The sequence below is a fragment of the Bos indicus x Bos taurus genome, chromosome 11 (assembly GCF_003369695.1).
Source record: "Bos indicus x Bos taurus breed Angus x Brahman F1 hybrid chromosome 11, Bos_hybrid_MaternalHap_v2.0, whole genome shotgun sequence".
In the NCBI taxonomy this organism is placed as follows: Eukaryota; Metazoa; Chordata; class Mammalia; order Artiodactyla; family Bovidae; genus Bos; species Bos indicus x Bos taurus.
In genome coordinates this window covers 26037744-26052683 of record NC_040086.1, presented here as the reverse complement: position 1 = coordinate 26052683, position 14940 = coordinate 26037744, and the positions used below count along the sequence as shown (strand labels likewise).

The 14940-nt window shown below is 43.2% G+C and overlaps 1 protein-coding gene across 1 annotated transcript in view; it reads left to right on the top strand.

Annotated features, from left to right (window-relative positions):
- LRPPRC (leucine rich pentatricopeptide repeat containing) overlaps positions 1-4702 on the top strand; it is a 99479-nt gene extending 94777 nt beyond the window's left edge. The window contains exons 37-38 of the mRNA XM_027555143.1: positions 2279-2421; positions 4533-4702. Of these exons, the coding sequence (XP_027410944.1) occupies positions 2279-2421; positions 4533-4589 (200 nt within the window). The 3' untranslated portion in view covers positions 4590-4702. The remainder of the gene's footprint in view (positions 1-2278; positions 2422-4532) is intronic.
- Positions 4703-14940: the final 10238 nt, after the last annotated feature.

Here is a 14940-nt window from a genome sequence, read left to right as displayed (position 1 = left end):
TGCAGAAGATGTGGGTTTGATCCCAGATCTGGGAAGATCCCCGCATGCCATGGGGATTAAACCTATGTGCCACAGCTGTTGAGCCTGTGCTCTAGAGCCCAGGAGCTGCAGCTACTGAAGCCCCGTGTGCCCTAGAGCCGGTGCTCTGCAACACGAGAAGCCACTGCAGTGAGAAGCTTGCACACCACCCCTGGAGAGCAGCCTCTGCTCGCCACAACTAGAAAATAGCCCATGCGTCAGCGAAGACCCAGCACAGCCAAAAAAGAAAAAAAAGAAACCCTGTATTTAAAAAAAAAAATCTGAAATTATTCTTATAAACCATCTCTGAGCATCTTTTGTGAGGCCCTACTTTGTTGAGTTACAATCCAGGTTCCTGGAAAGACTTAGAAGTCCACTTGGGTGTACATTCTGGGAACCAGTCCTGCCCCTCCAAGGGCCTGCCGCCTGAAATACAGCGTAAAATGGCTATATGTTGAAGACTTCACTTGCCTGTTTGCTCCTTCAGTGGCCTACCTACCTCCTTTTGGAAATAGCAAACACCTTAATTAAAAAGTGGGCCCCAAGGTTTTACCTGAAGTCACAGCTTTGAAATTGTAGTCTTTTAAACAGTTTTCTTCCCTGGTTGCCAGGTGACCACATGTGGAAGGGAACCAGTCTAAAGTTTCCTCAGTAATTAAGATGAATGTCTGCATTTGTAAGTTATGATCAGCTGTCCATCTGAGACCCGCTGTTTTGTTCACTTGAGCCAAAGGGTAAATAAAGAGTTGCTTTGTGGACTTGATTGTTGGCAGGACACCAGACTTAGCAATCAGAATTTTCCATTTTTATATCATGTTCCCCTTATGAGCGGAACATGATATATTTCGAAATAGTGCTATAATCATAAACTTTTTTAAGGTTCAGTTCAGTTCAGTCGCTCAGTCGTATCCGACTCTTTGCGACCCCATGAATCGCAGCACGCCAGGCCTTCCTGTCCATCACCAACTCCCGGAGTTCACTCAGACTCACGTCCATCGAGTCAGTGATGCTATCCAGCCATCTCATCCTCTGTCGTCCCCTTCCTCCTGCCCTCAGTCCCTCCCAGCATCAGAGTCTTTTCCAATGACTCAGCTCTTCACATGAGGTGGCCAAAGTACTGGAGTTTCAGCTTTAGCATTGGCAGGTATTAGTAATATGTAAGATGAAGTGTAAAACAGCATGAAGTTACTACTAAATTGCGTGACAGTTGGGAGGGAGAAGAGCAGGGAGATCAGGAAGTAAGGAAAGAGAAGATAGAGTTTTGGGAGGAGCTCCCTAGCAGATGCTAGAGCTTGGGTTGAGCACTTGGCAGTGGAAGGGGAAGGCTTTGGTCTCTTAGGGACGGGAACAAGGATTCACACAGAGGAAACTGACTTCACCCAAACTAAAGATCTGTTCAGCTTCAGTGAGAGGTGTGCAGTCATCCTCAGTCCCTTAGGGAGGTCCTTGATTGATCCCTGAACATCCCACTTCATCCTGGAGGCTCACCTTGGTGCTGGTAGAGTTGGGGTTAATTATTCAGCATCAGTGTAGGGTAGATGTTAACAATCTAATGCAAGATCAAAGAGTCAGATCACTAACAATTCTTAGCAGAGCCTGTATAATTTCAACAGTGAACTTAAAAATATTTGCATGTCAGCCACAAGTAGAGAGCCAGGTAAACTTAGCTCCTAGGCTGCTGCATCATCCAATTACATGAAATATTAGTGTAGCTTGTTACACAGATGTATGTAGTTTTTTAATGTATATTGTATATGAATCTGGGGGGATAGCACTAGCTAACTGTATGCCTCATTTGCATATTTTAGAATAGGAGAATATACTGAAAGTCTTCTGGTGTTGTTTAGCAGCTGATCTTGATGTAGATACAGACCTCCACATTACTTATTTCACATGCCCCTCATCACAAAAGTCACTGAATTAGCCTGATTTCAAAGTGTGGCTTTAAACCGAAGAAGATTGAATGGTGTGCGCTTACTCTGTGATTGGAGACTTCTGTCTGTGGTCAGTTAACTAGCATGGGTCTTTTAAAATAGCTGGGTTGTCATTTGCCTTCTCTCTCATAGTGGGTAATGCTGAGTGAGAGGTGTGGGGAAGGAAGACTGGATTGTAGATCCTGGATATGGTTTTTTTGTTGAAGGTAGTTAAGTATTGGTTTCCTTTAGGATAAAGGGATCCAGGTATCGATGAATGGCTAAGTGTTTGGGAAAAACAAGAAGATAGGTTGACTTTATCTATGATTAATATCTTTTTTTTCTAGTCTTCGACAGTGATGTTGCATCTGCTAAAGCACTATATGAAAGTTTGACTGCAAAGAATGTAAAATTGAATGATCTGTTTCTAAAGCGTTACGCAGTTCTGCTGAAGAATGCTGGAGAGTCTGTCCCTTTCACTGAACCTCCTGTGAGTGTTTCTTAATTAAGAGGGGGGAAAAATACCTCTACAGATTTGTGTATGCTTCATAATAATGTGTGAAAAATAAGGTGAATACTTAATTACATGAGGATTAGATCTCTGTGAAGGACCCTCCAGGGAGGGCTTCAGGAACTAAAGTTATGCTATGGGTCTGGCTGCCGCAGAACATAGCCCTCTGAGACCGAGGTTTAAAATACAAGGTCACTCTCAGACCTTCAGCTGTAGGTATGAATTTATCAAATGTCCTTGGGGCAGTTCTCTCTTCATTTCAACTTGAAATAGGATTTAATGGCCTGTATTTCAATAGCTAAGCATATTATGTCACAGTTAATTACTTGTTCATTTCCATTTTTAAATAAGTTGGTTTTTATTTCTTTATCTAGGATTTTTAATTGAAGTATAATTGACATAGCATTATATTAATTTCAAGTGTACAAAATAATTTGATATTTGTAGATATTACAGAATGATCACCACAGTAAGTCCAGTTAACAGTGGCTACCATACATACTCAAAAAATTTTTTTGTGTGTGAAAACTTTCAAGATCTGCTCTCTTAGCTGCTGTAGAATGTGCAGTACAGTATTATTAACTATATATATATGTATATTATCTCCCCATGGCTTACCCATCTTCATCCTCCCCAACCCTCACCCCTTCCTGCCTCAGGCAACCTTTGTGGCTGCTGCTAAGTCACTTTAGTTGTGTCCGACTCTGTGTGACCCCATAGATGGCAGCCTACCAGGCTCCCTCGTCCCTGGGATTCTCCAGGAAAGAACACTGGAGTGGGTTGCCATTTCCTTCTCCAATGCATGAAAGTAAAAAGTGAAAGTGAAGTCGCTCAGTCGTGTCTGACTCTTAGCGACCCCTGGACTGCAGCCCACCAGCTCCTCCGTCCATGGGATTTTCCAGGCAAGAGTACTGGAGTGGGGTGCCATTGCCTTCTCCGCAGGCAACCTTTAGGCAACCACTAATCTATTCTCTGTATCCATGAGCTTTGTGTTTTTCAGATTCTAGATATAAGTGAGATCACACAGTGTTTATCTTTTTCTGTCTGGCTTTTTTCACTTAGTACAGTACTCTCGGGGTCCATCCTTGCTTGTTGTTGCAAGTGGCAAGATTGCATTCTTTTTATGGCAGAATAATATTCCTGTGTCTGTGTGTGCGACATTTTCTTTATTCATTGATCCATCAATGGGTGTTGAGGTTGTTTCCTTGTCTTGGCTCCTGTTAACTCTGCAGTGAATATGCAGGGAGCATATATCTTTTTTAATAAATGTTTTCATTTTTTTTGGATAAACACCCAGAAGTGGAATTGCTAGATCATATGTTAGTTTTAGTTTGGATTTCTTGAGGAGCTGCCATAGTTTTACTTAGTGGCTACACCATGTATGTTCCCACCAACAGTGCACACAGGCTCCTTTTTCTCCATGTCTTCACCAACACTTGTTATTTCTAGTCATATTTTTACAGTAGCCATTCTAACAGATATGAAGGGAGATCCATCTCAGGGTGTTTTTTGTTTGCATTTCCCTGATTGGTGATGTTGAGCAGCTTTTCATGTACCTCTTGGCCATCTGTAGTTCGTTTTTGGAAACATGTCTGTTCAGTTCCATTGTTGCTATTGAGTTATATAAATTTTTTGTATGACAGTTAACCCCCATCAGATAAATACCTTTGCAGATATTTTCTCCCATTCAGTAGGTTGCCTGGGAAATTTTGTTTTATTTGGCTTTGTTTAATAAGAGAAATCATATGTGCAGAATTCCTTTTTACTGTTTCACTGAACTGGAAGTGGCTAAAACATGTTTATTTCAAACCTCTTAACCTTCCCAAGGGAGACTGCAGAGTCTCCCAAGTGTTAACACCTGGACACACAGAGCAGGGGCTCTTGGTGCTTTGACTCTGACTTGGAGGCTATTGGATAGGTGATTTCATGAAACAAAGCAGAGTGCTGAAGCCTTGAGGGGACGGCAGCTGTCATGGGCCCAGCAGTCTGTCCTGCCAGTTGGCAGTACTTTATGATTTCCAAGTTTTGTGCCATCATCTCTTGCTGGTAACTCTTATCTGTAACTTCCCTCCCTTTTTTCTTGTCTACAGGAGAGCTTTGAATTTTATGCAAAGCAGCTAAAGGAGTCAAAGGAAACCCATTTGTGAAGCAAGCCAGCACTATTTTATTTTATGTGTATTTGTGATTCTGTGTCTAAATATTATTTTTTAAATGTGTTTTAGAGGACAAAATAAACAAATAAAAAGTGACTTTGTTTATGTACTTTTATTTATTCATAATGTTGATAATGTTCACCATCTTACTGACCATAACTGTGTATATTAAGTCACTGGACATTTTTGGGTTTTGCCTACACTGTAAAGCTATGGCATTTTCTTTGAAGCTCCTGGTGTATGAGGCCATAGTTTTTGAGGGTTCTTCTCCCCATTGACTTTTCAGATCCTCTGCTATTTTGTCCCTTTAGTTGACTTGCTTGTCAGTATTGTTTATCTGAAAAATTTTGGAGCCAGACAAAATGATGCTCAGTGGGCTCTCTGATGCTTAATATTCTATGAAATTCTTTACTTACACACCCCGCATACTTTCCAGTTTGTAAAATGTTGGCGCCAGAGGCATCTGACGTTTAATCAAATCCATCGCTTGTCATTTCCAGTGAGATGCTAAGACTGAAAGACTTGCTGGTTCAGGGTGCTCCCTCCAAGCCTTCCCTTCTACCACAGTGGCTCCCACAGACCTCTGTTCACTGAAGTCTCCAGATCTGCATCTGAGTCATGAGTTTGATCATGAAGTAGAGCAATACATTCCGTTCATCCCGGTTTCAGGTCTTCATCAGCATAAGCTCTACCCCGCACTGGACTTGTTACTTCATAGTACACCCAGTGAATACGTAAATAAGTATATGAAGGAATGAAATCTTGGTTTGTATTCAGTTTTACCAAAGTTGTCCTCAAGTAGGCCTTCATGCCTGTTAATATCTACACTGTAAGTCATTACTATAAAAGAATCTAAGGCGGGGTGGTCAAGATAGTCTGTCATCTTACTATGTAATGTTGACCTACTTGGGGATTATGGTATTATTTAAAAGTTGAGAATGCTTTAATTGGACTTATCCCCATTTGGTGTATTCCTGGTTCATTTGAAATGAGTGATTAGCTACTGTTTTGGTTTCCATGAGGTTGCTTGGTTCCCACCATGTACAAGAAGGGGGACCTTGCCTTGGTGGGAAATAAGCCAGCCCCACGCTGTTTATGCTGCTAACTTGTGTGTTTTGGGGACCAACCGTCCTGCATCTGGGGCCTGCAGGTGTCATAAGAAAGGGTTGACAGAGGGAAGCCAAGGAATAATGTTACGGTGGCAGCAGCCATACTTTTCTTCATCTCTGCTCTGTAGAATTAGACCTGAGGAATGGGGCTCGGTCAGTGCCGAGTCCCAGCCTCCAGAACGCAGTCCTAAGCTTCCCTTTGTGCACTTTTCTGGTGCAGGACCTACGCGTGCTGTTTTGATGATACCTGATTTGCCATGAGCCTCACTCATTTGGGATTCCACTGAAACAGGCTCTGTATTTTGGAGTTATGCCAATCATAGGTTAGTTGAGCTAAATTTTACTAATAGTCATTGACATAGATCTCTAAGATGAGGAACAACCTTGGGGCAAAATCTGAACTTCCCAGTCATTTTTACAGAAACTCAAGAGTACAATCTCATTTACATGAAGTGACTCTAAGCCAGCCTTGTATAAGGACTCTGGTAGAATGTGGGTCTAGTGCAGAGGAGGTAGATATAAACCGCTTGATGAGCTTTTCCTGCTTAATAACATTTCTAGCAAGCTGAACCATTAAATATATTTCATATATTAAAGAACTATCAAGTCATGTATCTGTAGCACTGTATTGGCTTCCCCTTTTAAATGTAAACATTTAACATATAACCATGTGTATTCTAGATGAGTTTATGAATACTTTAAATATCTATTAGCACAGTTGAAATAAATGGGAATATAAATACAATTATAGCAACACTCAGTGGTATCTTTTAGACTCAAATTAGAAGCGTACAGGTGATTCTAAAAAGTAAATGTCATAAACCTTGGAAAAGTGCAGTGTTTTATAATACAATTCTATGTGTATTGAAACCTAATATTTTAATGTGAATTGCTTTGGATAAATTGAGCAACCTGTGGGCTTGTTCATTTTTATCCTATCAAATTTTTATATAACCACTTTAAGCCATTTCAAGGACTTGAGTCTTAAAATTTTTAATTAAAAGTTGTGTGGTGGCCTCCGTTGTGGCCAGAATTTGCTTGTCAAATGGTGCACAGGTTGTGCGTATGAAGTCATTGCTTATCTCTCTTAAGGATGCGCAGATACTTGAGATCTCCGAGGTCCATGGTTGGTGAGAATTAGAGTTGGATGTGGTAAATGACAAAACAAGGGGGACTTTAAGTGTCAGACAAAGCATTTTAAAGCTGTGTAGCGGAGTGGGCTCCACTCCCCCAGGGCTGCGCGCACACCTGTCTTCCTGCCTTCCCTCTCCTGTGCCTTGTTTGTGAGTGCTTTCTGAGGATGCTTCAGTGTCCCTGCCCGCCTCCCTGCTCTCCAGACCCCCGCAGCTGCTTGAAAGCAGAGCAGATGCCAGTCACACAGGCTGTGAACTCCCTGAGGGTCAGTGCTTTGTCTCCTGTCTCTGTATCCTAGCCTAGTGCATTCCCCAGTTGTCAGTGGTCAGTTTTGTGGGTTCTCCCATGTGTCACACGCCCCTCCTGCCTGATACCCACAGTGAGGTGCTTACAGAAGTTCATTTGCCCGGAATCAGCGATATATGGCCAGGACTCCAGACAGACGTGTACTTATTACTATGAGAATACCAAAAAAAAAAAAAAAAACCAACAAAAGATGCAATCTTAGACTCAGTTAAAAATCAAATCAGAATCTCTAAACTTTAAGAATATATTTTTAAAACCTTTCACATCAATACAAGTGTTCCAGACTCGATAGCTTGCACTATAAAGGTATTTTCTTCCATTTAATCTAATCCCCAGTGTCTGGCATAATCAGCAAATTTTCAAGTTGCAATAAATTACTAAGCTTTATATTGCAAATGAATCTTCCTGGAACATTTTATTTCTTCAGTCTGTGCAGTGTGTGTCCTCTGCACACTTTTTCTCACGTCTTCAAGCAAACAGTTTTCATTTAATATTTGTCTTTTTGACAAACCAACCTTTGTGTAGTTTCTATAAGTGAAAGCAACATTCCTGAAGTATGGTCAAACTAACAGCAGCAGGGGGTTACAAAATCATGGTCATTTATCTCTTTGCTATTGTGCAATCATACATGTGAGTGTTTCCATCCGAAACAACCCTGTTTTCAGGCCTGCGGACTTTTACATAGCCCACATTATGCAGCTTTAGTATTAATAAGGAAAATGGCCGTATTAGCAAGTTGAAAATAGGCACTTATGGGGGTTTTTTTGCATGAAGAAAAGCAACGTCATCAGGTCCAAGTAGAGCAAATACACTTAACCAGCTTCAGATCTACCACCCTGCACATGAGTTTGGACTCTGGATCTTCAAGAGATCAATAACAGATCTCACCAACCCTGCCACTGCCCTGCACTTGCTGAGATTCTCTCAGTCATTTACTTGTGGTTTTTCTCCCCCAAGAACTTGAGCTCTCCTGGTGCTCTGTGGCCCCACCATTCTGGCAGTGGTAGGTGCCCAGTAAGCATCATTGAATGAAATCAACGGGTACCTCACTTGTCCCCCTGTCCAAGGCATGTTGCTTTTGAGGTTTATCGTTTCTGTGTGCTGGGAGGTGGGCGTTCTTCCTCACACACCTTTTCATAGGAGATAGAGGCACCACCTTTTAGCTCGGAACTAGGATCTTGGGGTTGACACCCGAGGAAGTGTCACAAACCCTGTGTGCCCGCAGGTAAGCATTTTGAGGTTGGCTGCCAGGAGGAAGACAGCTCTCAGATGTGTGATGAAATCAGACAACCTCAAGCTGAGCACAAGCACAGTGCAGGAGTGGACTCAAACACAAAGAGCTGCGTTTTAACATGGGACCATGATGGGGCTTTTTAGCAGTTTGGGGAAACACGAAACAACCATAACTGAGCACCATCACCTGGAAAGCTGAGAAGTATTATCCAGTCTTTGAGTTGGTAAGTATTTAAAAGTCTCAACCCAGTGCTTAAAACACGATTGTTTTAATTATTAGCTGCTAACACCACATGCACGGCTACTTCCAGGCTGCCACCAGAAAATGGGCTGTGCTCCATCTGCCTGCCTCCTGCCCTACCCAGGCAGACTATGGGATAAAGACAGGCTCCATACCCTGGCCGCTTTAGAAGAACCAGTCATTTTATCAACACAGATGACAGATCATTTGAGATTTGAATTACCTAGTTTAGACTATTGGCAAATCAGGATGCTTTCAGGCATGAGAATTGGATGTAAATAAGCAGAGATCAGCCAGCAAGATGCTTCCTTATTCCTGCATACCAGCATCCCAAGCCCTTGCTCTCCTACAGAGCCTGCTTGGTGCTCCAGCTCCCTGACTGGGCCTGAAGGAGAGGGGCCCAGGGCAGCTGTGCTAAACTCTGCCCAGTGACTAATTTACATCTCAGCAGAACCCCCTAGCCCCAGGTTTGTAGTTCACACTTGGATTTGGTACAGATTTAAAGATCACTGCTGCTAGCTGTTTAATCTGGGATCAAAACGAGAAGAAAGTGGAAGGAAAGAAACAAACGCAAGATCTGCTTCTATGAGCCTGACCGAGGAGATCAGCTTGACCGAGGGAATGATTGCGTCTTAAATAATCTTTCTTTATAGGAACGAAAGCAATTTTAAAAAATCTCATCAGGAAACGTTTGAGTCAATATAAAGGTAATTATTTTCTGCTTAATTAAAATTTCCCTGTCAATAGCTCAAGTTGAAATCAGAGAGCTTAAAAATGCAAATTTCAAACGCTTTACCTTTTGATCAAAGGTCTGCAAACTACAGCCTCAGGTTAAATCTGCACGCTGCCTGTTTTTGTAAATAGTGTTTCACTGGAACACAGCCACACCACCCAGACTTCAGAGATGTCTGTGGCGCCTTCGCACTGTGACAGCCAATTTAAGTAGTTGCGACAGACTATATGGCGCACAAAGACAACTATTTGCTATCTGACCCTTAAAGGGGAAAGATTGCAACCCCTGCTTTTTTTTTTTTTTTAATTATAGCTGATTTGCAATATTATGTTAGTTTCAGGTGTACAGCAAAGTCATTCAGTTACATGTATACATTTTAAGTTTATTTTCCATTGTAAGTTATTCGTCGTCATGAAGTTGCTCAGTCGTGTCCGACTCTGCAACTCCATGGACTGTCACCTACCAGGGTCCTCAGGCGACAGTCAATGGAGTTTTTCAGGCAAGAGTACTGGAGTGGGTTGCCATTTCCTTCTCCAAGGGATCTTCCCGACCCAGGGATCGAACCTGGATTGTAAGTTATTACAAGATAACAAGTATAGTTCCCTGGTCTGTATAGTAAATTCTTGTTGCGTCTCTATTTTATGTGTACTAGTTTGTATCTGCTAATCCCATAAATTCAGTTCAGTTCAGTTCAGTCACTCAGTCACATCCGACTCTTCGAGACCCCATGGATCGCAACACACCAGGCCTCCCTGTCCATCTCCAACTCTGGGAGTTTACTCAAACTCATGTCCATTGAGTCAGTGATGCCATCCAACCATCTCATCCTCCATTGTCCCCTTCTCCTCCCACCTTCAATCTTTCCCAGTATCAGGGTCTTTTCAAATGAGTCAGTTCTTCGCATCAGGTGGCCAAAGTATTAGAGTCTCAGCTTCAACATCAGTGCTTCCAGTGAATATTCAGGACTGATTTCCTTTAGGATGGACTGGTTGGATCTCCTTGCAGTCCAAGGGACTCTCAAGAGTCTTCTCCAACACCACAGTTCAAAAGTATCAATTCTTCGGTGCTCAGCTTTCTTTATAGTCCCATACTCCTAATTTATATTCCGCCGGCCTTCCCCTTTGGTAACTGTAAGTTTGTGTTCTATGTCTACGAGTCTGCTTCTGTTTTGTATATAAAGTCATTTGTATTATTTTTTAGGTTCCACGTGTGTGACATCACGTGGATAATATTTATCTGTCTGCCTGACTTGACTTAGTATGATATTCTCTTAAGTCCATCCATGTTTCTGCAGATGGTACTGGAGTGGGGCTCTGTCCAAGGCCAGAGAGTGGACTCTTGTTTAACACCAGGAAGTAAACTGAGGAGTCACACGGACTGACCAAGCAAAAGACTTGGTTGGAAAGCGGCACCTATGTGAAGAACAGCAGGGAAAGAGAACAGCTCTGCCGCGTGACTCAGTGTCAGGTTTGACAGTGATGGGGTTAGCCTTCCAGGCTGTCTTGGCCAATCATCATTCCTGTGCCTATATTTGGTCCTGGGCCTTGGGGTTCTTCCTGGTAGTGTATGCATCTCTCAGCCATGATGGATTCCAGAGTGAGGGTTTCTGGGAGGTTGGCAGGACATATTATGGGCTGGCATCTCCTCCCTCCTTTTGGCCCCTCCTGAATTCTCCTCAGTTTTTCGTGGTAGCACTAATATTTTTTATCAGGATCTCTTGTTGTGAGACAACTCATGCAAGTGGTTATTATCATGCCTGGCCAAGCCAGGCGGTTTCGGTTGACAGTTTCCTCGCACACATGTATTTCATTCTTATTTATGGCTGAGTGAAATAGTTTGGCCACCTCATGTGAAGAGCTGACTCATTGGAAAAGACCCTGATGCTGGGAGGGATTGGGGGCAGGAGGAGAAGGGGACGACAGAGGATGAGATGGCTGGATGGCATCACTGACTCGATGGACGTGAGTTTGAATGAACTCCGGGAGTGGGTGATGGACAGGGAGGCCTGGCGTGCCGTGATTCATGGGGTCGCAAAGAGTCAGACACGACTGAACGACTGAACTGAACTGAACTGAACGTTCTGTTTAGTGTATGTATGTATATACACCACATCTTCTTAAACCAGTCGTCTGTTGATGGGCACTTCAGTTATTTCCATGTCTTCAGTGTTGTAAACAGTGCTGCTGTGAACATTGGAGTGGATCTACCTTTTCAGATTAGAGTTTTATCTTTTCTTGATAGATGCCCAGGAGTGGGACTGGTGGATCATCCTGTAGCTCTATTGTTAGTTTTTTGAGAAACCTCCACACTGCACCACACTTTTCCATAGTGGCTACGCCAATTTACATTCCCATGAACAAGTGTAGGAGGTTCCCTTTTCTCCACAAGCTCTCCAGCATTTATAATTTGTAGACTTTTTGATAATAGCCATTCTGACTGATGTGAGGTGCTACCTCATTGTATTTATTTGCATTTTCCTAAAAACTAGTGATACTGAGCATATTTTCATGTGCCTGTTGCCCATCTGCATATCTTCAGCCCAATTTTTGCTTGTTTTTTTTTAAATTGCTGGTGAGTTGTATAAACTGTTTGTGTATTTTGGATATTACCACCCTGTCGATAGTATCATTTGCAAATATTTTCTCCCGTAAGTTGTTTTTTCCTTCTGTTGATGGTTTCCTTTGTTGTCCAAAAGGTTTTAAGTTTGACTGGGTCCCATTTTTTAATTTTTGTTTTTATTTCTTTTGCCTTGGGAGGCTGACCTAAGAAAATATTGCTTTTATTTATGTTCAGGAATGTTTTCTATGTTCTCGTCACAACCCCTGCTTTTAATAATTACACAGAAGCAGATCTCTACCCTTTTAGAGCAGGGAGGGCTCACTGAACTGTGTGCATGCCTCTAGAACCGTGGTTCTTCTCCCTGGCCTCCCATCCCCTGAGGAGCATTTTTAAAAACAGACCAGTGGAACGAATCTCTGAGGGGGTACATGCACACTGGTATTTAGTAAGCTCCAGGATACAGAGAGAGAAAAAAAAGGTTCTGCTGGAGTTTCTGCATCTCTTCTGCTTGGCACCTTGCCCCTTGTTCCGTGACCCCGCAGTCCTGCACACCATAGCCCACTGAGTTACTAAAACCTTTTGCAGAATGAAATCACATGATGTACCTTGGTGACCGTCAACTCCCCCTACATGCTGGAATCACTGGGGAGTTAAAGAAAAAATCCCGTGGTCTTCCCCCTTCTCCATTCAGGCCTAAAGCCACCAGGTGACCACAGCCTGGGTGCTGGGGGCTATGGGCTGTGAATGGGGGTGGGAGAGATGTGTGATGGGCCAGAGTAGGGTGAGAAGGGCATCTCTGCTGACTTGGAGACAGCTTGATTTGGGAGTCAGAGTCTTAGCAGGGTATCCACACAGGCGAAGGAGTACAGTGTAGTTGGGAGATTTGTTATATATAGGAGATGAACAAAATGAGCGAAAATATTAAGGTTAGTGAAAGCCAGGTTTCCTACAATGGGAGGAGGGAGTTACAATTGTGAAAAGAGAAGAAGAATCCACTCTATGGTGGTAGATTGGAATTGGATGTATCGGTGCGGGAGAAAAATATTAATATATATAAAAATTTGGACAGAGGCTTCCCGGGTGGCTCAGACGGTAAAGCGTCTGCCTGTAATGCGGGAGACCTGGGTTCGATCCCTGGGTTGGGAAAAGCCCCTAGAGAAAGAAATGGCAACCCATTCCCAGTACTCTTGCCTGGAAAATTCCATGGATGGAGGAGCCTGGTAGGCTACAGTCCATGGGGTTGCAAAGAGTTGGACACGACTGAGCAACTTCACTGGTTCACTGGTGTGTACACGTGCAAATGTATATATTCCCACTGAGGGCCTGGAAACAGTGACGCCCCAATGGCAATGAGCGTACTTATCACTCATATCTTGGCTTCTAATGGCTTCTAAATGGCATTTTCCCCTGAAAGGAACCAAGATTCTTTAGAGAAATGTCTGCTTCCATGATTGAGGGGTGGTGGGGTGGGAAAGTACAAGATGAGTCTGAAACAGTTGCAAAAGTGTTCAGAGAATGAGGACTTATCAAAAGGAGGCAGGAGCCAGCTTGAAGAGGCTCTCATGGCCACGTCAGGGACAGTTTGCACATCTAAATTAAGAATGATAGTAAAAGATTACAGCCCACTGAATAAAATAGAAAATCACAGGTTTATACTGATATAAATTTTAAAATGAATTAATGGAAAATTTGAGGAGCAGTTTTAAAATACCTACCTACAAATGCTTATTAATAATTACAAAAGGAGGGGAAACTGTTGACCATGTGAAGCCTGGCAAATACTCCTTTGATCAGGTGGTCAAAGTTAACATCAGTTCAGGACAAACTGAAATCACATGCCACCGAGAGGATGCAATGAGAAGGGCACAGTCCTCTGTGATACTCCCGCCAAAGGGGCATGACCTGAATTTAATCATAAAAACGTTTCAGACAAACCAAATCTAGAGATATTCTACAAAACACTCATGTGTCAAGGTCATGGGAGTTAAGGAAAGTTGAGGATTATTCTAAACTAAAAGAGACCAGAGTGAATTGACGCCTAGATCCAATGCTTGGTCCTGCCCTGGCTCCTTTTGCTATGCAGGCATTGTCAGGACAGTAAATGAGTCTTGAGTGGGGTCCGCCCTTGGGATGGTGGCAACGTAACAGTGACACATGTGTGGTGTTACAGTGACGCGTGTCAAGTGTTACAGTGTAACATGAATATCCCAAGTTGGATGGATGTCTTATATCAGGGAAGTGTGCTAGGGACTGCTCAAGCCTGGATGTACATACAGATCACCTGGGGATCTATTTATTTACTTTTGGCCGGGGATATAGGTATTTCTTAATTTCCTTGTGGCTGCACTGGATCTTCATTTCTGCATGTGGGCTTTCTCTAGTTGCAGCAAGCAGAGACTGCTTTCTGTTGGGAGTGCGCAGGCTTTCTCACTGCAGGGCCTTCTCTTTTGCAGAGCACGGGCTCTAGGTGCATGGTCTTCGGTAGTTGCAGCATGTGGGCTCCGCAGTTGTGGCGCATGGGCTTAGCTGCCCCTCAGCATGCGGGAGCTTCCTGAACCAGGAATCGAACCCGAGTCCCCTGCATTGGCAGGAGGATTCTTAGCCACTGGCCTATCAGGGAAGCCCGGGCGATCTTTCCAAAATACAGATTCTGATTCATTGGGTCTGGCTGGTGCCTGAGATACCGACAGTCTAACCAGCGCCCAGGCAGGACCCATGCTGCTGACCAGGGTTCACACTTCAAGTAGGGATAGTCTAGGAAACCCGAGGAGAACATTCACTGTTTGCCTCCTAACCATCTACCTTGCCCCTTCTTATTGTTTCACACTCTGGTTTTCCTTTGAGGATAATTTCCTCCTTACTTTCTGTGTACCTGTTTTGGGTCAGCTGGTCCTCAAAGCTCAGACAGGAAACACATGACCAGGGCCATACCAGTCACTGCAAAAGGTTCCAGACTGGTCTGAGACTCAGCCAGAGAGGTGAGATGTACCGTGAGAGGCCTGGCTGAGCTGCCACAGTGTCCATAAACCT